This window comes from Peromyscus maniculatus, chromosome 8 (assembly GCF_049852395.1).
Source record: "Peromyscus maniculatus bairdii isolate BWxNUB_F1_BW_parent chromosome 8, HU_Pman_BW_mat_3.1, whole genome shotgun sequence".
Classification (NCBI taxonomy): Eukaryota; Metazoa; Chordata; class Mammalia; order Rodentia; family Cricetidae; genus Peromyscus; species Peromyscus maniculatus.
This window is the reverse complement of record NC_134859.1, coordinates 73,941,324-73,967,931: the sequence shown is the minus strand read 5'-3', so window position 1 is coordinate 73,967,931 and position 26,608 is coordinate 73,941,324. Positions and strand designations below refer to the sequence as shown.

Sequence of the window (26,608 nt, the reverse complement as noted above, 5' to 3'; positions counted from 1 at the left end):
TGGTCCCAGCACTCCTACCATGAGATGGGAGGTGGAGAAAGGAAAATCATCGGGAAGCTCAGGGGCCAGCTAGCCCAGAGTGCACAGGGCAACAGAAGCACCAAGAGAGACCTATTTCAAAACAAGTGGAAAGAGAAACCCAATTACCAGAAGTTCTCTTCTGATGTTCATGTGCACTGTGGCACACATGGCGCCCACGCTTAGACACACACACACACACACACACACACACACACACACACACACACACACACAGTCTTTTAAATCTGACCATATGAAAGAAATTTAAAGAAAGGGAAAAAAATTTTGAGGCGAGCCTGCCAATCCTGAGTTTTATCCCTGGGATCTGTTGAGTGGGAGGAGACAACTGACTCCCTACTTTGTGTCCTCTAAGCTGTGTGAATGCACTGTGGTACATGCAGACTCACACACACATGCTAATTAAAAGTAACTTTAAACAATTTAAATCATACAATGTATCTATGTTCACAACAGTAAACACTGCTAAATGGAAGCAAAAACTAGTGTCTGCTCTTGTCCCCTGAAGAAAAGTGACATTAACATGCTATAGTCTGTTGGTATACTCGATTGCTTTTCTGCAGTTTTGTGTGCTCACTATTAATTATGTATACTATGTTTCAAATACTGCAATGTAATGGGTGTGATGGTGAATGCCTATAAATACAGCACTCAAAAGTTGTGTCTCTACCTGGCCTGGTGACACACAACTTTAATCCCAGCACTCAGGAGGCAGAGACAGGCAGATCTCTGAGTTTGAGGCCAGCTTGGTCTACAGAGCAAGTTCTACGACAGCCAGGACTACACCAAGAGACCCTGTCTCAAAACAACAACAACAAAACAAAATAATAATAGTACAAATTTAAGGCCCAGAGAGATGACTCAGCAGTGAGGAGTGTATACTGCTCTTTTGGAGTGTCTGAGTTCAGTTCCCAGCCCCTACGTCATCCAGTTCTGGGACTCTAACACCTCTTGCCTTCAAGATCATCTGCATTCATATATATATACACACACACACACCTACAAATAATTAAAAATAATACAAACAAATCTTTTTAAAAAGTAAGTGAGGAGGCAAAAACTTAAAAACATATATAAATTTAAGTAGTACAGATTTCTTGTAGGTGGTGTATAAGTAATTATATCTTGACTTTGCCTTTGGAAAGCTAAAGGATGCTGTGTTTAAATGTATACTACGGGGGTTGGGGATTTAGTTCAGTGGTAGAGCGCTTGCCTGGCAAGCACAAGGCCCTGGGTTCGGTCCTCAGCTCCGAAAGTATGCTATGTCTTAATCTTTTTTAAAGAAACAAAATCTTTATGTCATAGTGTGAGACGCTAAAATGCTTTTTGGTTTTGAGCGCTAACCATTTTTCAATCATGTCTTTTTAAGGAGCTCCCACCTTACCTTTGCAAACTGGATGTCCCATTTCAGAGAGGTAATATTTCTTTTTTTATGGTTTAAAACGCTGACATTAAAGTATATTCATTTATATTGAGAAATATAAATTCTAAAGATTTAACTCTATCACTTAGCTTAAATTCACTTGACAACTAATTGAAGCCTGAATACCATAATAATTATATGAATTTAGATTCTTGGAGATACTTTATACTTCTCAGGGGGTAGGGTGGGAAGCAGGGTGTGTGTTTTGAGATAGTCTCAGTCTATATCTCAGCTGGCCTTGAATTTGCTATGTGTCCCAGACTGACTTCAAACTCACAGCCATCCTCCTGCCTCAGCCTTCAGAGTGGTGGGAGTTGTAGAATCAAGCCACCATACTTGATTACTTTGTACTACTACTACTACTATTCCTCCTTCTCCTCCTCCTCCTCCTCCTCCTCCTTCCATTGTACTTCTAAAGCATCAAGTTTTACAGCATTGCCATTACTTATAGTAGTTGTCCATTATAAATATAATGAAGGATAAATAAATAAATGGGAAGGGCCTCTTGTAGATCCTTTCTGATTCTGGAACTTTTGATTCTGTCATTTAGCTAATACCTTTGTTAAGCAGCATTTGTTTCTAGTTGTATGTCTGTGCACTGTGCCATGGTGAGCTCGCGGACTTGGGAGGACAATCCAAAAAGATGTTTGGTTCTCTCCTTACACCTTGTGGGTGTTCTGGGCTTCAAACTCAGGTCATCAGGTTTAGTGACAATTGCCATCGCCCACGGGAGTCACCCACGGAGACACTCAGCAGCCCACAGAGACAGTCTTGCTGTCTAGCCCAGGCTGACCTCAAACTGAAGACCTTCCTTTCCCCTGTGCTCCAGGGGAAAGGCCCAGCTTTTGAGTCCCCTTATACTGTGAATATTAACCCCTTGTCAATTATATAATTTGAAGATGCTTTCTGTGATTTATAGGCTGTCAGTCACCCTGTTATTTTGTTGTTGTTGTTGTTGTTGTTGTTGTTGTTGTGAGAGAATTTTTAATTTTATTAAGTGTGTGCGCGTGCGCACTCACAAGCTTGTCACGATGTACATTCAGAGATCAGAACACAGCTTGTGAGAGTTGATTCTCTCACTCAGGTCTTCAGGCTTGGTGGCAGGCACCTCTACTCTCTGGGCTCTCTCACAGGCCCCCAGGGATTTGTTCAGGTCCGTTTTAAAAATACTGTGCATACCAAATGAGGTAGATTTTAAATTCGCCAGCATGGGGCTGGAGATACAGCTCAGTGCTAGAGTACTTGTTTAGCTAGCACTGAAGGCCTGGTGAAGTGGTTCAGACTTGTAATCCCAGCACTGGAGGTTGAGGCAGGAGGATCACCACAAGTACAAGGCCAGATTGGAGTACAAAGGGAGACTTATTCTTAAAAACAGCAAAGGTTGGGGCTGGAGAGATGGCTCGGCAGTTAAGAGCTCTGAAAGCTCTCGCAGAGTGTCAGAGACCAGCCCGACCTGTCGAACAGTTCTTGAAGGGAGAAGTGAGGATTAAAAACATAATAGAACTGAAAAATAGAGACATAAAGGATAACACCTAGTGTAGTAGACATAAAAGAAAAAGAGACACAGGATAGTTTCGGGAGGGCTCTAGGTCAATACTACAGTCGCCTCAAGTTTATTCCTAATGGAATTTTTATACACCAGCAAGTGGCATGGCAAAAGACCCCTCCCCCTTTCCAGGTCAAGGTACAAAACTACAAACAAATGTAGACCCTTCCTTAATTTTCAAAACACCTGGTAACCACACCTTTGGCTAAAACATCCTATTATGCAGCCTTATGGGGCAAGGCAAACTCAGACTCTCTGACTCTGAGTCAAGATGGAATAAGGCTTCACTATGAAGTCTCCTGTGGGCCCCCACAGCAGAGAACCTGGGTTCAATTTCTAGCACCCATGTGGTTGCTTACAATTCCAATTCCAGGGGATATGACACCCTCTTCTGATTTCCAAAGGCTCCTGCAGGAATGCAGTGCATATATATACACTCGGGCACTCACACATGTTCATAATATTAGATTTCAAAATACTCTTTAAACACCAAAGACAGGTGAGGCTCAGGGGAGAAAAGAAAGAAAGGTAAATAAAAGTCAGGGGGAAAAAAAAACCAAAAAACTTAAAGTTACTGGATGTGATGAAATATCCCAGCACTTGGGAGGCTGAGGCAGGCAGATCTCTGTGAGTTCCAGGCCAGCTAGGGCCACCTTGTCTCAAAAAATAAAAATAAAGGCCTGGAGAGATAGCTTAGTGGTTAGGAGTGATTGCTGTTCCTCCCAGAGGAACTGAGTTTGGTTCCCAACACACACATTGATTTGCTCACAACTGCCCATCTCTAGCCTCAGAGGATTCGATGTCTCTTCTAGCTTCCTCCAGCACCCACAAAAAACACACAGACATACAGATAAATTAAAATAGAATAAAAAATAATAATCAAATAAAAATGAAAGTCATCTATTTGTAAGGCATGTTTCAATCTAACGAGTGTTTGATTTGTCTTCACCTGAGTATCTTTTTGTTTGTTTGTTGTTTGAGACAGGGTTTCTCTGTGTAACTTTGGCGCCTTTCCTAGAACTCACTCTATAGCCTTGAACTCACAGAGATCAACCTGGCTCTGCCTCCCGAGTGCTAGGATTAAAGGCATGTGCCATCACCGCCCGGCCACACCTAAATATCTTTAATCTGTGTTATTATGAGGAAATGTTCTTTCTTTTCTTTTCTTTTTTTCTTTTCTTTCTTTCTTTTTTTTTTTTTGAGACAGGATTTCTCTGTGTAGCCCTGGCTGTCCTGGAACTTGCTTTGTAGACCAGGCTGGTCTTGAACTCACAGAGATCCACCTGCCTCTGCCTGGGGACTTTTCTTTTCCTCTATAGTGCACAGCCAACTCCATGAATTTATTAATGATATTATTATTATTATTATCATTATCATTATTATTATTGTTGTTATTATTATTATTATTATTATTATTATCATCATCATCAGCTGGCCTAGAATTCACTATGTAGACCAGGCTGTTCTTAAATTCACAGAGTTCCACTAGCCTCTGCCTCTGGAGTACTGGGGTTAAAGTAGTGCACCATCACACTTGGGAAGGCTCCACAAACCCTTTGGGATTAGGAATTTCACAGCCTGTGGAGCGCTTGCCCAGCACTGAATAAATTGAATGTGAGGATCTAGGCTTATAATCCCAGCACTTGGTGGGGAGGCAGGAAGACCACAAATTCAGGGTTATCCTTGGCTACCTAGTGAGTTGGAGGCCAGCCTGAGTTACATGAGACCCTGTTTCGGAAACAAAACAAAATGAAAAGACCCTTTCATTTTGTTCCTGGTTTTCTGTCCCCTTAGCCAGTCTTAAATTTGGGAATGTGGAGATCTCTGAAGCCATCTAACCCGCTCTCCCTTACAGAGAGAGAAGGAAACAGAAGTCACAGAGGAGCTTAACTTGATCAAGGTCATATAACAAGTGAATGGCTGAGCTAGAACTTGACACTCTTTCCACATTACCAGGCCAGTGCTCAAATAGACTGTCCTCTCCCTCTCTCTGAGCAGTCCCTGACTGTCGTCAAAAAATAGTGGCAGGTACTCAGGTTTCAAACAACTGTAAAGATTTTTTAAAGTTTGTTTGTTTGTTTATTTATTTTTTCCTATTATCAGCTTGATACAGCACAAATTCTTACCCTAATAGTGAAATGTCTCACTATTGAGGCTTGCCCAGTGATTGGGTAAAACCAAAACTTATTATAAGCCACAGTCATCCTAGGGTCCCCCCTGCTATATAACCTCTCTGGTTTTGTGGGTTGCAGTCTGATTGTTCTTCGCTTTATAGTTTTTGAGTCAACGTCCTACTATGTAGTCCAGGCTAGCTTCGAACTCAGAGATCCACTTGCCTCTGCCTACTTGGTGCTGGGATTAAAGGGTTGGGCCGCCAAGCTCAAGACTAAAGCAAACAAACAAAAAATAATTTATTGGGTTTAGAGTAGAGTTGAAAGTTTGGGCCAGGCAGAGGTAGGTTGGTCTCTGAGCCTGGTCTACATAGCAAGTGTCAGCCAGCCAAGGTTTTTAGAGCCTGCTGGGTCATCTCACCAGCTCCTAGCTTTCTGGTCTCTCTGTACAGCCCAGGCTGACTTTAATCGAGACCCTCCTCCCTTAGCCTGCCGAGTGCTGGGATGTGCTGATGCGCGGCTCTGAGTCTCATTTGCCTGTCTGACGTTAGTTTTGTCTGTTGGACCGTTTCCTGTGTCCCTTGAGGGTATCTTACTTGGATGTGGATAGCTGTCGCCTCATGGCAATTCATTCGCAATTCATTTGAATACTTAGAAGACAACAGTTATTTTATCAAACTAGGGTATCACTAGCCAAATAGAACCTTCTGTAATGACAGGAACATTCTGTATTTCTGTTGTCTTTTTTTTTTTTTTTTTTTTTTTTTTTTTTTTTTTTTTTTTTTTTGGTTTTTTTTTTTGGTTTTTTCGAGACAGGGTTTCTCTGTGTAGCTTTGCGCCTTTCCTGGAGCTCACTTGGTAGCCCAGGCTGGCCTCGAACTCACAGAGATCCGCCTGCCTCTGCCTCCCAAGTGCTGGGATTAAAGGCGTGCGCCACCACGCCCGGCCTTCTGTTGTCTTATAAGACAGCCAGTAGCCACAGGAGTTCGGTTTCCAGCATCTATATGTTGACTTGCAACCATCTCTAACTCCAGTTTCAGAAGATCAGATAACCTCTGACCTCCGAGGGCAGCCTGACATACATGTGGAGCACATATATGTACAGGAAAAAGACTAACACACATAAAGAATAAATCTAAACATAATTTTTTTTTTTGTTACAAAGCTACTTTGGAGTGTGCCTCACAGGAATAAAACACAGGGAAAGAGTAACGCCCCCACACCCCCCCAAGAGCGCTTGGGATGGTGGGGGACGGATCCTCGAAGGGGAAGAAACCCTAAAGGGACCCGCCGCAGACTCAGGGCAAAGGGAATGCCATCCGCGCTGGGGCGCTGCTCACCCATAGTGGGGACTGGCTCCAGGCACACAGGCGAGGGGCAGAGGGTTGGACACAAAGCCGCAGGTTCCTCCTCCTCCTTTGCCGTGTCCTGATTCTGCCGCCGTCTTCCTCTGCCCGATGACAACAGAAAGGCCACCACCTCAGTGCTTTCCCTTAACCGAGTTGCTCCGTGCTTGTTCTGGCAGGCATGTTTACAGGAGTCACAGCAGCCATCACCTGCCTCTGTTGTGTCCCTTGACAGGATCTTGAGCAGCCCAGGCTGACCTTGACCTCTTAATTGTACCCACCTCCCAAGGACTGAGACACAGGCCTGCACCATGGCAGCTGGCAGACGTGAAGCTTATATGTATTGTTATTGTTGTTGTTTGTTTTTGTTTTTCCAGACAGGGTTTCTCTGCTATCTTGGAACTCTGTAGACCAGGCTGGCCTCAAACTCAGAGATCCACCTGCCTCTGCCTCCTGAGTACTGGGATTAAAGGCGTGCGCCACCACCTCCGCCCAGCTCAAATCTTTTAAAACAGTAAATACAGAATGAATTTACTGATGAACTTAATGAGTAAAAAGCCCAGGGTTATATACCTTCCTTCATGGCTGATTCCAGTTAATCATATGATAATCAGCTTCTTTCTATTTGATCTCTTGGGTCTGTGTTTTGTCTATTAGCTTTGTTCTCAAGGACTTTAAAGGTTTTTGTTTTTTATTACATTTATTTATTGTGGGGGCCAGGACTAGGTGGTCATATCTTGTGTGTGTGGAGATCATGTACGAGTCAATCATTTGCCTCCATCGAGTGTGTCCTGGGAAATAGCCCAGGTCCTCAGGCTTGGCAGCGAGCACCTTTACACACTCAGCCATCTTCTTACTGGCCCTCAGGGACATCATCTCTCTACCTAGCACTGGCTGTCCTGTAACGATGTAGACCACCATGGTCTCACCTCACAGAGATCCGCCTGCCTCTGCCTCCTGAGTGCTTAGATTAAAGGTGTGCACCAGCACATACATAATTTTTATTACTCTTTTCTTTGAATAACTACATTGATGATGATAATAATTTGACAGATATGGGCTGGAGAGATGATTCAGTGGTTAAAAATACTTGCTGCTCTTGCAGAGGACCTGGGTTTGGTTCCCAGCACCCACATGGTGACTGCAAACCATACATAAGTCCATTTCCAGGGCATCACACAACCTCTTGTGGCCTTCGTGGGCACCAGGCACACACTTGGTGTACATACAGACATACAGGCAAAATGCTCATACACATGAAATGAATACATCATTTTTTAAATTTTATTTTTATTTTATGGTCATTGATGCTTTGCCTGCCTGTGTGCCTGAGTGAGGGTGTCAGGTCCCCTGGAACTGGAGTTGCAGACAGGTGTGGGTGCTGGGAATTGAACCTGGGTCCTCTGGAAAGAGCACCCAATCCTCTTAACTGCTGAGGGGTCTCTCCAGTCCCTGAATACATCTTTAAAAAAAATACTCATTTGTATTTTTTTCTTTTCTTTTTTTTGAGTTAGGGTTTCTCTGTGTAGCTTTGGAGCCTGTCCTAGAGCTCGCTCTGTAGACCAAGCTGGCCTCGAACTCACAGAGATCTGCCTGGCTCTGCCTCCTGAGTACTGGGATTAAAGGTGTGCACCACCACCACCACCACCACCACCACCACCACCACCACCACCACCACCACCCGGCTTATTTTTTTTTCCATTTGTCTTATTTTCAAGTGTGTGTTGTGTGGACATATGCATGTGAGTACATAGAGCTGAAGTTATAAGTAGTGTCAATCACCCAGTATGGGTGCCAGGAACAGAACTCTAGTCCTTTGGAAGAGCAATATATGCTCTTAATTGCTAATGCCATCTCTCCATCTCTAAAGTAAATCTTTCTTTGAAAATTTATTTTTAAATAATTTAACAAGTTATTGAATTTGTGTACTTGTTTTGCTTGAAAATTATTCTCAAGTCTCTGAAAACTTCGATGATAATCTCATAGCAAAACAGTCTGAACTAATGAATGGTTAAATTAAAATAATTAGCTGGGCATGGTGGCACACATCTTTAATCCCAGCACTGCAGAGGCAGAAACAGGCAGATCTCTGAGTTTGAGGCAAGCCTGGTCTACAAAACAAGTTCCAGGGCTATAGAGTGAGAGAGACCCTGTTTCTAATTAATAAAGTAATTAAATTATTGTATATCTACTTGAGGGAGTATTTTGAGACCTTTAGATATCTTCATAATATAAATGGCAGGCTGAATGAGGTCACCTATGTGTGTAGTCCTAACACTTGGAGGTGGAGGCAGGAGGATCAGTCATTCAAGGTTAGCTTTCCCTATGTAATGAATTCAAGGCCATGATGGGCTACATAAAATACTGTCTCAAAAACCAAAAGCAAAGAAAAAATTTTAAATCAGTAGGGTGTATATAGCTCAGTGGTAGAGTGCCGACTATAATGTGTGAGACCCTAAGTTTATCCCATGCAGCATAAAACCAAAAGGCAAGAAATAAGCCAGTGTATCAATGTCAGTATTTTGGGTGTGATATGGTACATGGTTTTACAAGATGTTGCCATTGGGAAATCTGGACAAAGAGTATATAGATCTGTGTATTATTTCTTACAGTCTTCATGTGACTCTAGTTATCTTGAAAACTTGAAAAAATTGAAATCACAGCGGGGCATGGTGGCTCGTGCCTTTAATCCCAGCACTCAGAAGGCAGAGGCAGGCGGATCTCTGTGAGTTCAAGGCCAGCCTGGTCTGCAGAGCGAGTTCCAGGACAACCGGTGCTACACAGAGAAACCCTGTCTTGAAAAACAAAAATTAGATAAAAATTGAAATCAAAATTATAAATGTATAACATAAAAATATTTTTATGGACATAAAAATAACAGGCTAAAATCCAAGGATAAACTGTATTGTGACTTTGTCAAATAATTCACAGGGAAAGAAGGAAATCCACATGTGCTCATGATGATGTCTAAGTCATGCATTTCACATGACTTTCCTCTATACTTGGCTTCATTTGTCATTGTCCTATAATGCACATGTACTGTAAATTCCTACCATTAAAGAAGTAAGAGTTATCCTTTAAGAATGGAGGTTACGGGGCTGGAGAGATGGCTCAGAGGTTAAGAGCACTGACTGCTCTTCCAGAGGTCCTGAGTTCAATTCCCAGCAACCACATGGTGGCTCACAACCATCTGTAATGAGATCTGGTGCCCTCTTCTGGCCTGCAGGCATACATGCAGACAGAACACTGTATACATAATAAATAAATAAATCTTAAAAAAAAAAAAAAAAGAATGGAGGTTACTATTTAAAAATCTTATTTTCTTCAGCATGCAAGTGTGAAGGAAAAGATAACCGAATTCCATTGCTGAAGGAAGTGTTTGAGGCCTTTCCTGAGACCCCCATTAACATCGACATCAAAGTCAACAACAATGTGCTGATTAAGAAGGTACGGGGGTCATTGTCTCAGTAAGGCCAGAGTAGGTGACAGACTGACAGTGTGCGGAGGAGGAGGATATTCTAGGGAACACCATTGTTTGATTTCAAAAACTAAGTAAGGTTGGATAGGTGAGAGACTGATAGAGATCAAGGAAACTAGATAGGCCGGGACTCAGCATTGTTTAAAGTAATGCCCCATAAAGGTCACCGAAGCAAACTTTCCTATGTCCCGTTTTTCCGAGTGAGTTGCCTAGCCGGGTCATGACTAATGTAAGCTCTCTTAGGCTCCAGGCATCCTGATCTTTCTATAATTGACTACCAGCTTTAAGTTGTTCATTCGTGGTTTGTTTATGTCAAATTACTAAGTAGTCATATTCAATTTTTTTTTTTTTTTTTTTTTTTGGTTTTTCGAGACAGGGTTTCTCTGTGTAGTTTTGCGCCTTTCCTGGAGCTCACTTGGTAGCCCAGGCTGGCCTCGAACTCACAGCGATCCGCCTGTCTCTGCCTCCCGAGTGCTGGGATTAAAGGCGTGCGCCACCACCGCCCGGCGTCATATTCAATTTTTATGTCAAATTCTGAGTAGTCATATTCTAATACGTTTTAGAGTGGTAAAGGTAAATCATTTTGCATTTCATAAAATAATCCCAATTTACTTACCAGTTTTTCCACAGTTTTATACTACCTATTGACAAGTAATTGATTGTAACCCGTTTTCAGAGTAAAACCATGTGGGTGGATCTACATATAGGCCTGTGCATAACATTTTGAATTTTCCCACGTAGGTCTCGGAACTGGTGAAGCAGTATAAGAGAGAGCACCTGACGGTGTGGGGCAACGCGAGCTCTGAAATCGTGGACAAGTGTTACAAAGAGGTGAGCCTCGGAAGCCACCCGGGGTGCCGGCTCTCTCTATGTACGGCTGGCTGTTGCGTCTCCTAGCTCGTGTGCGAACGGAAGGAACTAGCCAGACGTTGCTCATAGGGATGACGGACTGCATCTGGCAGCTTATGTTGGTTGTTGGTTGTGACGTGGTCTAGGGGGTCTTGATTGGGTTCATTTTCCTCTGCCTGTTAAAGAATTAAAAGCAGAAAAAGTCTGACGTCCACAGGAAGCAGCGAAACAGCCTCAAACAAAGACAGAATCAGCAGTTAGAGGAAGGTGTTTGTTTACCGGGCGTGAGGAAGTCCGCACACAGCAGACGTGCAGAGAAGAAGACCCTCTGTGCCGGGCGGTGGTGGCGCACACCTTTAATCCCAGCACTCGGGAGGCAGAGCCAGGCGGATCTCTGTGAGTTCGAGGCCAGCCTGGGCTACCAAGTGAGTCCCAGGAAAGGCGCAAAGCTACACAGAGAAACCCTGTCTCAAAAAACCAAAAAAAAAAAAAAAAAAAAAAAAAAAAAAGAAGACCCTCTGTAAAGTCAGGGGCGGGGGCTCAGAAAGCTCACAATCCAGTGTCTTCTTGAGGCTCGGAGGTTTTAAAGCCTCTGAAGAGTCAGTCCCCTCCGTTAGGGTTGGTCAGTGTGAAGACAGGATGGTTGCTTGGACTGCAGCTCTTGGGTGATGTGTCCTGATCAGGCCCTGGATTTTTTGAGCTAGTCCATCTGCAGGGGGCCTGGTGGGTGACAAAAGTTGCCAGGCTTTTGTCCCAAATCAGGAGGTTGAAGAAGAAGCTGGCCATCTTGGAAATCAACGGGTTTGTTACTTAGCCATGGCCCCTCTCTTCCCTGTCTGTCTGTCTGTCTGTCTGCATACAGGGAGTCTCTCAGTTGTAACATGGTTCACTGAACTGCATCACATGCTACTAAGATTTGTCTATCAGTGTTGTATACAGGAAAGACAATCTTTGTGTTGTAATGTCTGTTTTATTGGCCCTTTAAATATCTGTGTGTGTAATTTCAAAAGAAATTATTTTGTTTTCCAAGTTGTTTTTGCTCTCCCACACATACTCAAGCCAAGGTGATGAGTGTCACATGGTACGTCCTGCGGGACATTCACTCTTTGAAAATTTCCAGGTTGCTGGAAATGTGTCTGTAAAAATTTGCTTTGTTTTTGAAATGATTTCCCACATTTCCTCCAGCAACTTTCATGAGCTCATAGAACTTGGAATTCAAATACCAAAAAAAAAAAAGTCTTAAGAACTGAAGATTCCCTTTTATTTATTTATATTTTTATTTTATTTTATTTTATTTTTTTGGTTTTTCGAGACAGGGTTTCTCTGTGTAGCTTTGAGCCTTTCCTGGAACTCACTTGGTAGCCCAGGCTGGCCTCGAACTCACAGAGATCCTCCTGCCTCTGCCTCCCGAGTGCTGGGATTAAAGGCGTGCGCCGCCGCCGCTGCCGCCGCCGCCGCCGCTGCCGCCGCCGCCGCCGCCGCCGCCGCCACCACCCGGCTTCCTTTTATTTTTATTTAGAGAATTAATTCATTTACTTGTGGTACTGGGGATTCATCCAAGCCTGATACATTTGTTGGTTTATACCACGCTACCATTGAGGTATATACTAAGCTTGGGGCCCTTTTTTAAGGACACAAAAGATATCAAAGTGTAGGGGAAAATATCATGACACATAGAAATTCTCAGATAGATACAAAAAACTCTTAGGAGTTTTCCTTCTCAGCAGAAAAACAAAAATACTCAGGGTCCAGCATGGCATGGCTCAGAGTACAGCTGAGGCCCATTAAGCCGACTAAGTGTTCTTTAAGCGCTCTAGGCTGGAGGGCCCAAGGTAGCTTGTGAACAATAGGCGAGAGACCACAGAGCTCATGGGCTGGCTACACAGCTACCTTCAGGGCTTGAGAACTTCAAACTAGAATTCTTTCCCTCAAAGCTGGTCATCGTCTAATGGCACGTTAAGGTGTTCCCACGGGGAGAGAATGTCCCAGAGGCCATCTGCTAGCATGTTTGACATCACCACACAACCTGTCAAAAAATAACGGGAGTACAAATGCCGGGGAGCCGCGTCCGTCTGGAGTCGCTGGTGGGGAATGTGCAGCCGCTTTCTTCAGTAGCTGTTTCAGAAGAAGAGGGTTTGTTTTAAAGAAAACTAAACACACAGTCACCGTATGAACCAGCAACTTCATGTCAGGCATTTATCCCCAGACCCGGGCAAAGGTGGGGGGAGGGAACTGACTCCACAGAGTTGTGAACTGTGGCCTGAACACCATGCATATACCCAAAAATAAATTAAAAATGAAGCTAGGCCTGGTGACATGTGCCTTTAATCCCAATGCTCAAGAGACAGAGGCAGGCACATATCTGAGTTTGAGGTCAGCTTGTCTGTAAAGAGAGACCATGTCCCCCCCTACCAAAAACAATTACTATAAGAAAAATAATTAAAAACTCAACCTTAAACCAGGCTGCAATGCAGGACTGTAATCCCAGCTACTCTGGAGGCTGAGGCAGGAGGATCAGAAGGTCAAGGTAAACCCGGGCTACAAAGTAAATTCAACACCAGCCTGGGAAACTTAGCAAGACCCTGTCTCAAAATAAAAAGTAAAAAGAGGTGTGGAGCTATAGCTCAGTGGTAGAACACTTCCTTAGCAATACTCAAAGCCTTGGGTTCGAACACACAGTCACACACACTCACACACACTCAAAATGTTACCTACTGATGGGGTGGCAAGATGGCTCAGCAGTTAAGAGTACTTATGGCCAAGCCAGTGACCTACACTCAATCCCCGGGACCCAGGCCGTGGAAGGAGAGAACTAACTGCTTTCTGCAAGTTGTCCTCTGACCAGCACACAGGCACCCCCACCCCTAAATAAACAAATATACACCTTTAAAAGTTATATGCTGGGGCCCGAGAGATGGCTCAAGCTTTAAGCCCAAGTTTGAGACCCAGCATCCATGTGGCAGGCATGAGGTTGACCTCCAAACATGGGCGCAAGTACGGCCACCCCAAACAAACATGTACACACACACACACACACACACACACACACACACACTGGGGGGGGAGGGAGGGAAGGAAATGAATAAGTAAAGCCCTTTTTTTTAAATGATTTGAAGTATAGTATAATTAATATGTAAACAAGTTACAGTGGTTTATTATCAGGTATTATCTACTGTATATAATTGTATTGCTATACGTTTATATGACTGGCAATTCAGTGGGTTTGTTTACAGTGGTGTCACAAACCCACGAACAGTACATTGCATTGCACTAGAGCTGTTATGAAGTCAAAGGCTGTCATTACACACGTGGGACATTTCAGCTCCTTTATCTTAAGGACCACTGTTACATATGCAGCCAGGCGTGGACTGGAACACTGTTAGAGACAGGGTAGAACTACACGTGTCACATTTTTATTTTATTTCCTTACTTTTTTGTTTATCCATTGTTTAGTACTCAGTTGCTTCCACATTTTAGACATTTGAATGATGCCTGTTATGAACACTGGTGTAGAAATAAAAGATCACTGCGAACAATTGTGCACCAGCACATTAGGTATATTCTCTCTAAGAACAGGACTCACTCCTGGAAAATAAAAGCTAACAAGAGTGAATCATGGGAGAAACAAATTCTGAGTTGATCTATGACGAATAAGGAGAGTGAATGAGTAATCAATGTCTTTGCAGCTGAGCTCTGCCCAACAAAGAGCTAACAACGTCAGTCCTTGTCGAGCTTTCAGAGAAGAGGAAACAATACCCAAGTCATCCTCAGACCAGCAAGTACCTTAAATATCAAAGCCAGACGAAGAAGGTGGCAGAGAACTATGTACAAATATCACTCGTGAGGAGATTTAAAAACCCGAGCAGGGTAACTGGCAGACCTTCCCCACTCCAGTCTCCACATTTCTTTCAGTTGAGCTGTATACAGTGAATGGAAGGCGAAGTGGTGGAAGAGTTTTCTAAGTGAGGGCAATAGTATCCACAAAGTGGCAAAATATTTGAAATTGTCAAGCATTACTGAGTAAAACCCTTCTTTCAAAAAGGGTTATATGCTGTATGATTCCATTTATATAACGTTCTCAAAACTGTAGATGTGAATTGCAGATTGGTGGCTGCCAGGAGACAGGCACTGGAGCGGGTAGGGAGTGGGCACGGTGTTGATAGAATATTCTCTGTGTCGTTTGTGGTGGTTATAGGAATCTGTACGTGGACCACACAGAATTTAAACACATGCTTGTACACACACACACACACACACACACACACACACAGATGGGAACAGATTAAAAATGATGACACAAAGAGAAAATGATGCAAACGGACTAAAATTTGTCATTTAAGCAGCAGTAATACATCATTGTCAACTGGCTTGGATCCTCCTCTAGTACAGCCTCATCACACATCGCCTTCTGGAGAAGTCAAGTCAAGCACATGTCACACACTACTGGTTTTATAACTTTCTGTAAGTCTATAGTTATTTCTAAATCAGAGCTAGATTCTTGTTCTAATTTACAAAATTCTATCATTCATTCATTTTACAACAGGGTCTCATTATGTAGCCCAGGCTGGCCTCAAACTTGAGATCCCTTTGCCTCAGCCTGCCATGTTCTGGGAGTGCAGGTATGCGCTGTCCCACTTTATGTTCTGTATTTGATCCGTAACAGCAGAACAAGGACGTATTTGCAGCAGTATTGATGTGCATGTGTGCACCCTAGGGACTCTGGTTTGGTTTTTTTGTTGTTGTTGTTGTTGTTGTTGTTTTCTAAGACAGGGTTTTTCTGTGTAGCCCTGGCTGTCCTGGAACTGTAGACCAGGCTGTCCTCAAACTCACAGCGATCCACCTGCCTCTGCCTCCTGAGTGCTGGGATTAAAGGCCTGAGTCACCACTGCCCAGTGAGCTGTGTAGATTTAGCAGGAGCCAAATTACCAAACATTTCATGTGTCATCTTTTTTGCTGTTGTGTTGGTGTGTTTCTCCTAGTCTCTAGTTGTCCATACATAACCAACAGACCCATGTCGTGTTACAAAAGCACCAGAGAGACTTCAGTGGCATTCATTCCTCCACGGGGCTCCAAAGTCGATCATTACTTATGAATTACAGACTACCTTTTTCTGAGTTGTTATTGTAATGAATACTCGTAATTCAGAGAATGTTTGCAAGAGTCGTCAGCATATAGTCTGGGAAATATATCCTGAGGTTTATAAAAAAGATCCTGCCTATTAAAGTAACATATAATGTTGTTTGTGTTTTAGAACTCAGATATCCCTATACTCTTCAGCCTACAGCGTGTTCTGCTCATCCTTGGTCTTTTCTTCACCGGCCTCTTGCCCTTTGTGCCCATTCGAGAACAGTTCTTTGAAATTCCAATGCCTTCTATCATACTGAAGTAAGTCCTTATGCTCTTTACCAGTTACCCGTTAGTGAATGCTCAACTAGTGGCTCATGCCCATCCCCATCACTCTTAGGTGCTGGGGATCGAAGGCTGGGTGTGGGTGGATTCTCCCAGCTCAACCCCTGGCCTTCGCTGTAGTTCACGCGTGCTTTATCCCCACTAAACTTGGGCTTGTTTTCATCTGTGCTGAGTCATGGTAGGATCCCTAGGGGGTGATTAGATGATTTAGGGGGCTGAATTCCTTTCCTGTGGGAATGAGTTTTCTCTTGGTTTTTTTCTGCTGCTTCTCACATGCAAGCACCTCCCTTCTGCCACTGCCCACTGCTTTCCTGCTGCCTTGAAGCCCTCACAAGAAACAAACAGGCCAGGCGATGGTGGCGCACGCCTTTAATCCCAGCACTCGCGAGGCAGAGGCAGGCGGATCTCTGTGAGTTCCAGGCCAGCCTGGTCTACAAAGCGAGTTCCAGGAAAGGTGCAAAGCTACACAGAGAAACCCTGTCTTGAAAAACCAAAGGGGGGAAAAAAAGAAGCAAACCAATTCTAGTACTGTGCTTTTGTGTTTCTAGAACTGTGATCTAAGTAAACTTATTTTTTTTTTTGTAAACATCCCAGCCTCAGACACTTTATTATAGCTATGGAAAAACAGACTAAAGCAAATATCAACAATAAAATAAATAGACTTTCCCACCCCTAGCTATAGACAGTTGACATCTTCTGGAGGAGAGGCTCGGCTTTCCTCCACGGTGTAGCCACTATTACCTCACCCATGCTCTAGTAACTCCATGCCCGTGCTCAGGTAAGCACCCCTATTTCACCTGAGTTTATTGAACATAAGACCGGGGTTTATTGGAAGGAAGAAATGATCCAAAGGGCATGGGAATGGGATAAAAAAGACTAGTGGGGGGATTAATATGATCAAACTACACGTATGAAATTTTCAAAGAATACATTTTAACACTATTTTTAAGAAATTAATAGACATTTGTGGGACTTGGGATATATTTTAGTGGTTGAGCTCTTGCTAGCAAATACAAAGCCCTAGGTTCAATCTCCCACACAAACACAGAAAAAAAGAGTTCTGCTGTCAAAAGCTTCTTAATATAGTTAGATCACATTTTCTGTGTGTGTGTTGGGGGAGGGAGGGTAAACTCTGGCATTGTTGTTTGAGACAGGATCTCTGACTGGGACCTGGGGCTCGCTGATTATTCTAGGCTAGCTGGCTAGCCTGCCCGAGGGATCCGCCCGTCTCTGCCTTCCCCATGGTAGATTACACAGTGTATGTACTTCTCCGTGCCCTGTTTGTTTTTTAGCGTGGGTGCTGGGGCTCAGGCCCAGGTCATCATGTCTGCATAAGCACTGTTCTGTCTGAGCCACCCCTCTACCGCATAGTCCCCAACCAAGTTTTTATTCCAGTTCCTTATTGTGTGTGTGCATGAGTGCACTCTAAGTGTGCCAGTGCACACACGTGGAGGTCAGAGGGCAACCCTCAGCAATCAGTTCTCTTCTACCACGTGGGTCATCAGATTTGGTAGCAAGCACCTCGCTGAGTCATGTTATGATTCGCTCCTGCTGCAGGCTATTTTGACTGTTTGAGATTCTTAGTGACAAGCTGTTTATTTTATCAATTCTCAATTATATTTGTTAAAAGTCTTCATGGACATTTCTTAGACAAAACAGCTGAAAATACCATTTCATTCACACACACGCACATGGACATGCACACACATCTTATTAGTGTAGCCCAGATGACTTCAAACTCATGGCCACCCCATTACCCAGCCTCTAGAGTGCTGGGATTTCAGGCATGTGCCGCCCCTCCCTGTCCTGCTCAGAAAACACTTGTCTGCAAAGAATCTGTTTTCATTTGCTGTACTAGAAAGACTCTAACCACTTATTACTGAAGTGTTTGGCTCTTTCCACCTGGAGTAGAGCGCCACGTCCTCTAGACAGCTCAGTGCACTCTCGAGGGAAGCGGATGTTGTTGTAATATAAACACAGGAAGCAGAAACACTCTGAGAAGTGATGACAAGGACCAAAGGGATGGCTCGGTTGGTAATGTACCAGCTGTGCAAGCACAAGGACCTGAGTTCGGATCCCCAGAGCCCGTGTAAAGTCCGGGACAGCGGCATCTGTCTGCAGCCCCACACTGTGGGATGGAGACTGGCAAATTCCTAGAGCTCACTGATCAGCCAGCTAGGCCGAACCAGTGAACTCAAGATCCAGGGAGAGACCCTGTCTCAAGGGAAAAAACAAAAAGAGGTTGAAAATGATCAAGCAAGATTCCACATCATCAGCCTGTGGCGTCCACATGTGTACACACACACACTTGCACAAACGTACATGAACATGTAACACACACACACACACACACACACATATAGTAAGTATGACTTCATAGAATATTATTTCTGTTTGCTTTGATATTCTGTGCAGTACACTAGACACTTAATAAAATAATTAGGAATTGCATTTAGTGAGGTAATTAATATTTGAGGTATGAATCCCTTAGATTCCTGAAATTTTGACCAAGACTTCCCATCTGGATCAGTGTTGAGAAAACTTTATTCGGAGTTTCTATTAAAACCAAAAATCGGGGGCTGGAGAGATGGCTCAGTGGTTAAGAGTACCGACTGCTCTTCCAGAGGTCCCGAGTTCAATTCCCAGCAACCACATGGTGGCTCACTACCATCTGTAATGAGATCTGGCGCCTTCTTCTGTACACATAATAAATAAATAAATCTTTAAAAAAAAAAAAATCTAAAAAAAAAAAAAAAACCAAAAATCAAGCTGGCTGGTGATGGCCCACACCTTTGATCCCAGCACTTAGGGGAGGCAGAGGCAGGCCAATCTCTGGGTTCGTGACGAGCCTGGTCTACAGCGCAAGTTCCAGGAAAGCCAGGGCTACACAGAGAAACCCTGTCTCGAAAAACCAAAACAGAACAAAACAAAATTGGACCTAGAGATACAGCTTGGTTGTTAGAATGCTGGGCTAGTATCCATGATGTCCTCAATTTTACCCCAGAATTGCATAAACTGAGTGGGGCACCACATGCAGGGGCTAGGGAGGTGGCTCAGTGGGGAAAGTGCCTGCCGCAGAAGCATGAGGACCTGAGTTCAGGTCCCCTGTACCCATGTAAAGCCAGATGCAACAGTCTGCATCAGCAACCTAAGGGCTGGTAGGAAACAGACTGATGGTCCGGGAGTTCAGCCCGCTTAGCCCATATGTGAGCACACACCCAGAGAAGGAAGGGGAAGGAGGTGGGGGAAGAGGAGAGCGAGGGCAGGAGAAGTTAGAAAAGAAACAAAAAATGAAGAACTGGGGAACATGAAAAGCCTGTTTGACAAATGACAAATTCAGAGCGCAGCCAAGGAGCCTTGGCAGGAGAGAGGTGCGGCAGAGATTTCTTGGCAGATGGCTGTGCCGCTCCAGACCTCAGAAACTGGAAGAAGACAAAAGCAAAAATAATAACTCAAGAAAACAGAGCAGAATCAGGCACATCTTCGTCCTTAGGAAGAGAATTAACCTTTGTCTTCTCTGTCGCTTATGGAGTTTAATAATTGCTAGTTTTTAATTAAAATTTTATTTATTGTTTGTTTGTTTTTTGGGACAGGGTATCACTGTGTAGTTCTCTCTGTCCTGGAACTCACTATGAAGACCAGACTGACTGGAAACTCACAACAATCCTCCTGCCTCTGCCTCCCAGCCTATCTATAGGCACTGTCTTCAGTTTGAATTTGTCTTGTTCTACCACACTGATACATTCCTGCGTTCCTAATTCGTACTGCTTTGACTTCTCTTAGGCTAAAAGAACCACATACTATGTCCAAAGGTCATAAGTTCCTCATCTGGCTTTCTGATACGTAAGTATTTTAATTATTAATGTGGATATATATATATATGTTTTTTGAAGTTTTTTTTTTATGGCATGTGTATGTGTGCAAGCCTGCAGATACGTTTGTGCACCACATGCATGCTTTGTGCCTGAGGAGGCCAGAAGAGGGCATTGGATCTCTTGTAACTGGATGGAGTTACCGGCAGCTATGAGCTGCCTGATGTGGGTTCTGGGAATCAGCCCTGAGTCCTCTGCAAAAGTAGCAAGTGCTCTTAACTGCCAAGACATCTCTAGAGAGAGATCTGTATATAAATGTGTGTTTGTATTGTTTTTGTTTTGTTTTGTCTTGTTTTTTCAAGACAGGGTCTCACTGTATAGCCCTGGCTGTCCTGGAATTTGTTATGTAGACCAGGCTGGCTGGCCTTGAAGTCACAGAGATTCCCCAGCCAATGCAGGGATTAAAGGCATGCCCCCTCCATGCTTGGCTTTTTGAAAAAGAATAAATTTGTTTTGTGTGCAGTGGGAAGTGGGCAGCCTATGCTACAAAGTGTGGAGGTCAGAGCACAACTCTGAGGAGTGTTTCTCTCCTTCCAGCACAAGGGTACCAGGGGATAGAGCTTATGGCAGGCTTGGCGGCAAGCTCTTTTACCTCTCAGCCCAACTCACTGGCCCTGGAGCTGTGTTTATTGGGTGCTAGCCTTGGAACATGGTGCAGTCTGTCCACACGTCATTTGTAAGCAGGACTTGAGCAGCTACTGTGCACGTGGATACCAGTGAACCATCTGGGCCAGCTTAGTCGCTAGTCATAAAACCTAGAGAGATAATCTCCTCAACCTTCACGAGTAAACCAAGCACCTGCCCATTCACTTAAACGATTTACTCAAGGTTACGTAGCTAGTTACTAGCAAGGTTGCAAAAACTAACTGTTCCCTTCGACTTCCTCGCTGTTTCCACAAACCCACAGTTCACGGTGAAAAGAAGTGTGTGTGGCGATACAGGGTGTGTAAACGTGGGTACTGTCTACTGGCACATTTCTTGGAAATTTTTGCACCAAACCCTGACAACCACCCAAGTGTAGTCCTGCATACAAGCTCCTGATGCCTGATGTCCGGGAGTCCTGTATGTCACAGGAGTGTATTCTTTTTGTATTTTATTTTTTGGTTTAATTTCTAGTTTTCAAGAACACATTTTTAAAAATAATTTATTTTATTATGTGCATTGGTGTTTTGCCTACATGGATGATTGTGTGAAGGTGTCAGATCTTGGAGTTACAGACAGTGGTGAGCTGCCATGAGGGTGATGGGAATTGAACCCAGGTCCTCTGGAAGAACAACCAGTGCTCTTAACTTCTGAGCCATCTCTTCAGTCCCTCAAGAATACATTTTAATTGGTGCTAAAGCTTATGGTTGCTAGATTTTTGTATATTTAATCACTGTGCTACATGTAAATTCAAAACCCATGTCAGGCTGCTTGCAACCGCCTGTAACTCCAGTTCCAAAGGATCTGACGCCTCCTCTGGCCCCCATATGCACCTGCACTCACGTGTGCACATATCTATCTACACAGACACCACACATAAAGACATAATTTAAAGTAAAATTTTTAAAAAAAGAATATTTGTGATTTTTCCAGTATGACTAGTTCCCATCTTATTTAAGTGATTTGTAGTCTAAAATCATTTTTCACAGATACAGAAAATTACAATGAATAGACATACAGAAATATATATGTTGGAACTACAATGGCACAGATCTCCAGTAGAATGCCCTGCCTTAACTTGGAAAGCTGGGCACAGAACAGAGGCTTCTAGCGCATTCTCACTCTCATTTCAGCCCCAGCAGACAAAGTGAGGAGCCTCCACTTCACTGAGGTGCTGCAAGGAGAAGGGTTTTGTGAGCATCCAGTGGCAGCCCGAGAGCAGGCTCTGGGTGGCCAGCAGTCAGCAGATTCACCCAGCTGGGTGTGGTGGCCTTTAGAGAGAGAAGCAGATAGAGTTCTGTTGATCAGGGGCCAAATAGGCCAGCCTGGTCTACATAGGGAGTTTAGGCCAGCTAGGGCTACATAGTGAGACTGTCCAAAAAGAAAGAAGGAGGGGGCTGGAGAGATGGATCAGTGGTTAAGAGCACCAGCTACTCTTCCAGAGGACCCAGGTTCAATTCCCAACACCTACAGGGCAACTCACAACTGCTTGTAACTCCAGTTCCAGAGGATCTGGCACCTTGGTAGAAACATATATGCAAGCCAAAAAAAAAAAAAAAAAAAAATTCAGTGCACATAAAAGTAAATAAATCTTAAAAAGAAAGAAAAAGAAAATGAATTTGTAACACCCATTATTACTGGAGATGTTCGTTTGTATTGCTGAAGTGCTGGGATTAAACTAGCAATTATAAAACTATAAGCTGATGGATTAAACTAGCAATTATTAAACTATAAGCTGACGGAGAAAACAAAGGTTAGTTCTATTCCTAAGGATGAAGATGTGCCTGATTCTGCTCTGTTTTCTTCCCCCTCTAGCCTATTGATGCGGAAAGCTTTATTTGACCACCTCACTGCCCGGGGCATTCAAGTAAGTCTGGGCACTGGTGCCCTTTGAAATAGCAGCGCCCACCGTTTGATACAAGCCACAGCGCAGGGTCTGTAACTCGGCCTGAGCTCTGACTTTGATGCTACAACTGTAATGAGGACTGTATGCTCCTCGTAGTTAGTGATAAAGCATTAGCTAGATTCTTACGTAAATGAGGGCAGCTGAAATCAGGGGTGGGATAGTGCATATCTAATGAGGAAATGGAATTTTTTTTAAACGAGCTTAATCATTTCTTAAAATGACAACCTTCATAAGGTTCACTGTAAGCATGCTGAGATCCTAGTGGATAAATATGAAATCATTTTCTGTTTAACATTTCTTCTGATACTTCCTACACCCCAATTCCCAGGTATACGTTTGGGTTTTAAATGAAGAACACGAGTACAAAAGAGCTTTTGATCTGGGAGCCACCGGAGTGATGACAGACTACCCAACAAAGCTTAAGGATTTCCTAAATAATTTTCCCGCGTAAGAAAGGGTCTCAGAATTACTCAAAGGAGACATGACGTGAAAAGATCCGAGGAAAGGTGTGGCACCATTGTTTCCCTGAGATTTGCAGAATGGTAAAAAGGTTTAATCAGTTAAGTTCTTATTACCTCATTTTAAAGCCTGTATGGGAATGTAGAAACTTCTCTATACTGTATATTTATTTTTCAACAATATTGCATATTTTACATTGATAACTTGTTTTGAAAGATAACTGGCTATGAGATGTAAGTAGATCATTGATCAAGATGGCTATATGTGATGCAGTAGTCTTCTATTGTAAATCTGAAATCACAGACTAGAGGCCGAATCAGGCATTAGCCTTCACCGAGAACAAGATCAGCTATAGGAAAAGAAGATTATTGAGCTGGGCATGGTGATGTGAGCCTATAATCCCAGCACTTGGGAGCCTGAGGCAAGAGGGTCATGAGTTTCAGGCCAGCCTGGGCTACATGGTGAGCTCCCCTGTCTTTAAATTTTTGTAATTAAAAAAGGAAGAAAATTATTGAAGGCCATTGCAGCCTTTTTGAATTGTCTGGTTATGTCTAGGTGCATTTTAGTGAAAGGGAAAATAGAGTGGAAGAAGTAGATGTTTAATAGTTAGCCGGCAAGGTGTGTGCTGGTGATAGAAGGTCAATCCAAGTAAAGTTTGTTACTTACCCAGAAATCAAATCTGTGGGCTGAAACAGACTTCTTGGTTGTGGCTGTTAATGGGGACATTCTGTATGGAGTCTTTTTTCAGGTGTGTGACAAGGCCACCGTGTCTATTTTTTTATGTCTTCAAAAATAGACTTTTTAATTGTAAATTAAAACAAGAACCAACTAGTCATGTTTTTATGTTTCCTCTAAAGAAATACGCGATTCTTACCTTTTGGGCTTGACTTGACTCTTTAAACCTCCATCAGATTGTAAGTGACATTGCAGTCCTCGTAACGACTGAGCTGGTGGGAGCGCAGCACCATCGCGGGTATTTTTAGTGTGAGCCACCTGCCCTTGACCTTCAGGAACTCAGTCTACTGAGGACTAGCTACCGACAGACTTACCCAACGTTAGACATCACTTCCTCTGCTTTCTGATGTGACTCCATGTAAATCTGTTTGTAACCTTTTTGGCTAAATTTCCATGATCTCAGATTGGGAGATAAGAATAATATGGACTAATAAATGTCTTTTGCCTAAATGATGTCTCTCGTGTGGGGTGTGCCACATACAGCTGTGAAGGGCGGCCTTACGAGAGCTCCCGTCTGTGGCTTTGTTTAAACTGTAATAAAGTTTTCCAAGAATAAAATGAGGGGCTTGATTTTCTTTTACACTTGTAATTCCAGTGTGTTTCATATAATTTTTTTCAGTTAATGAGGTAATTAATCAATAAATGAGTAAACCTGGGATTTCTCACTAGCATAAAGAGAGTAAAGGAAAACAGAATAATAATTAGGAAGTTACTTCTTGACATTTGGATAGACAACTTGTGCAAGCTAGTCTACTAGAGCAGACTTTTACTCTTCTGTATTATAATTTTTAATTTTAGTCCTTAGAGATCATTTTAATCTTATTTATCTCTGAGGTCTCATTTTTGTCGCCCAGGCTAACCTTGTACTCATGATGCTCCTACCTCAACCTCTTTTTTTGAATTTCTTTTATATGCGTGTGTGTATTTGTGTGATTGTCTCTGTGTGTTTGCATGATGTGTGTGTGTGTGTGTGTGTGTGTGTGTGTGTGTGTGAGTGTATGCTGTACATATGGTGGTCAGAGGCCAGCTTTGTGGAGTTGGCTCTGTCCCTTCACCTTTAAGTAGGTTCCAGGGATCAAATTCAGGATGTTCCCTGTATCTGCTGAGCCATCTCGCGGGCCCGGCCTCAGTCTCTTGAGTGATGGAACTCCAGGCCCGCACCACCAGGCTAGGCTGATCTCCCACTGCTCTATACTGGACACTGGACCCAGATCCTCACACGGGAGAGGCAAGTCCTCTGCCCTTGTGTTTCTAGCGCTCTCTTTGTTTTATTTTTATTTTATTTTTTGTGACTAAATTACTCAGGCCATCCTGAACTCACTCTATAGCCCAGTTAGGCTTTGAACTTTGAATCTTTCTGCCCCAGCCTCCCCAGTGTTGGAGATTATAGGAGTTACAGGCCTGTGCTACCAGGTCCAGCCTGCACTACTAGGTCCAGCAGCTGATTTTTAAAAAATTATTCTTTTTACGGTTTGTTTGTTTGTTTTGGTTTTTCCAGACAGGATCTCTCTGTGTAGCCCTGGCTGTCCTGGAACTCACTCTGTAGACCATGCTGTCCTTGAACTCAGAGATCTGCCTGCCTCTGCTTCCCAAGTGCTGGGATTAAAGGCGTGTCCCACCATCACCTGGCTATGGTTTGTTTTTAAATTTTTCTTCATTATGATTCAGAGCAGGTCATATTGTAAAACTAGCGTATGTTTTGTGTCAATCGTTTCATTTAATTTCAGTAGAAATTACCCATAATGACAACCATGTTTTAAAAAGTCATGCTCAGTGCACTAGAGAGGTGCCCAGTGCTTGAGAGCACTGGTTTCAGTTCCCAACACCCTCATGGTGCCTCACAACCATCCATAACTCTAGTTCCAGAGGACCCAGTGTCCTCTTCTGGCCTTCCAGGACCCCAGACATGCACACGGTGCACATACAGACGAGCAGACAAAACACTCACATACATAAAATAAATAAATCTAGAAATAGTTATTTTTAAACCATGCTAGGCTGTCGATGATTTGGGGCTGAGGAGATGGCTTGATGGGTAGACATCTTGCTGTACAAGTGTGAGAGCTACAAGTGAGATAACCAGAGCCGTGCAAATGCCCCGTGGGTGTGGTGGCCCACTTTTAATCCCAGCCTCGGGATGGGCTTTTCCGGAGCAAGCTGGCTAGCGAGATCACCCCAGTGGGAGCTCAGACTTCAAATGAGAGTCACCTCTTCGATGTCTAGAGTGGAGAGTGACAGAGGAAGATCCCGGAAGCCAGCCTCTGGCCTCCATTCACATGTGCACCCATACAGACATGCCCATGCGTGAACACCACACATGCCTAATATCTATGACAGAAGATTTGATACTCATTGCCAGATAGCATCTGAATACTGCTCTCCGGTTGGAATGTCATGTTGTAAAAGAAAGTAAGGACAGGCATCATGGTATGTCTGTGGTTGGAGCCCACCAAGGTTTCCTAGTGGCTTCACCCAGCAGGACTGCATAAGAGGATGATTTGATCACGGGCCTGGGTACCAGGTGTTTGGAAGGGTCTACACTTGGCTGTATCTAGCTCCCCTCTTGGCATTGTTATAAAAAGCCCTTTGGAATAAAGTTCTGGGCTGTTGGGTTTTGACCCAGGCCCTCCCAAGGCTATCCCGTGTTTCTGTCTTTCCTCTTGTCGTCTAGGTATCTCTTTCTATCTAAATATTTCTCACTTCTCCCTGCTCAAGAGTATCCTGGTCCTGAAAGTGGGGACTGTCCCCCACAGTCTGTAATCCCAGTATGAGGCAGAGACAAGTCATTTTCAG

General features: G+C 43.6%; 1 protein-coding gene across 3 annotated transcripts in view; it reads left to right on the top strand.

The window, feature by feature from the left end:
- Window positions 1-24,373, top strand: part of Gdpd1 (glycerophosphodiester phosphodiesterase domain containing 1) — a 39,068-nt gene extending 14,695 nt beyond the window's left edge. The window contains exons 4-11 of one of the 3 annotated variants that reach the window (XR_013053072.1): window positions 1,409-1,454; window positions 9,794-9,912; window positions 10,685-10,774; window positions 16,044-16,177; window positions 19,985-20,044; window positions 22,531-22,582; window positions 22,950-23,127; window positions 23,992-24,373. Coding sequence is in view for 1 of the 3 variants with exons in the window: in XM_076577626.1 (XP_076433741.1) it covers window positions 1,409-1,454; window positions 9,794-9,912; window positions 10,685-10,774; window positions 16,044-16,177; window positions 19,985-20,044; window positions 22,531-22,582; window positions 22,950-23,072 (624 nt within the window). In the remaining 2 variants the exon portion in view is untranslated. Of the gene's footprint in view, window positions 1-1,408; window positions 1,455-9,793; window positions 9,913-10,684; window positions 10,775-16,043; window positions 16,178-19,984; window positions 20,045-22,530; window positions 22,583-22,949 lie in introns of all 3 variants that reach the window. The other 2 variants (XR_013053071.1, XM_076577626.1) reach the window with 2 other exon arrangements.
- The last annotated feature ends 2,235 nt before the right edge of the window (window positions 24,374-26,608 follow it).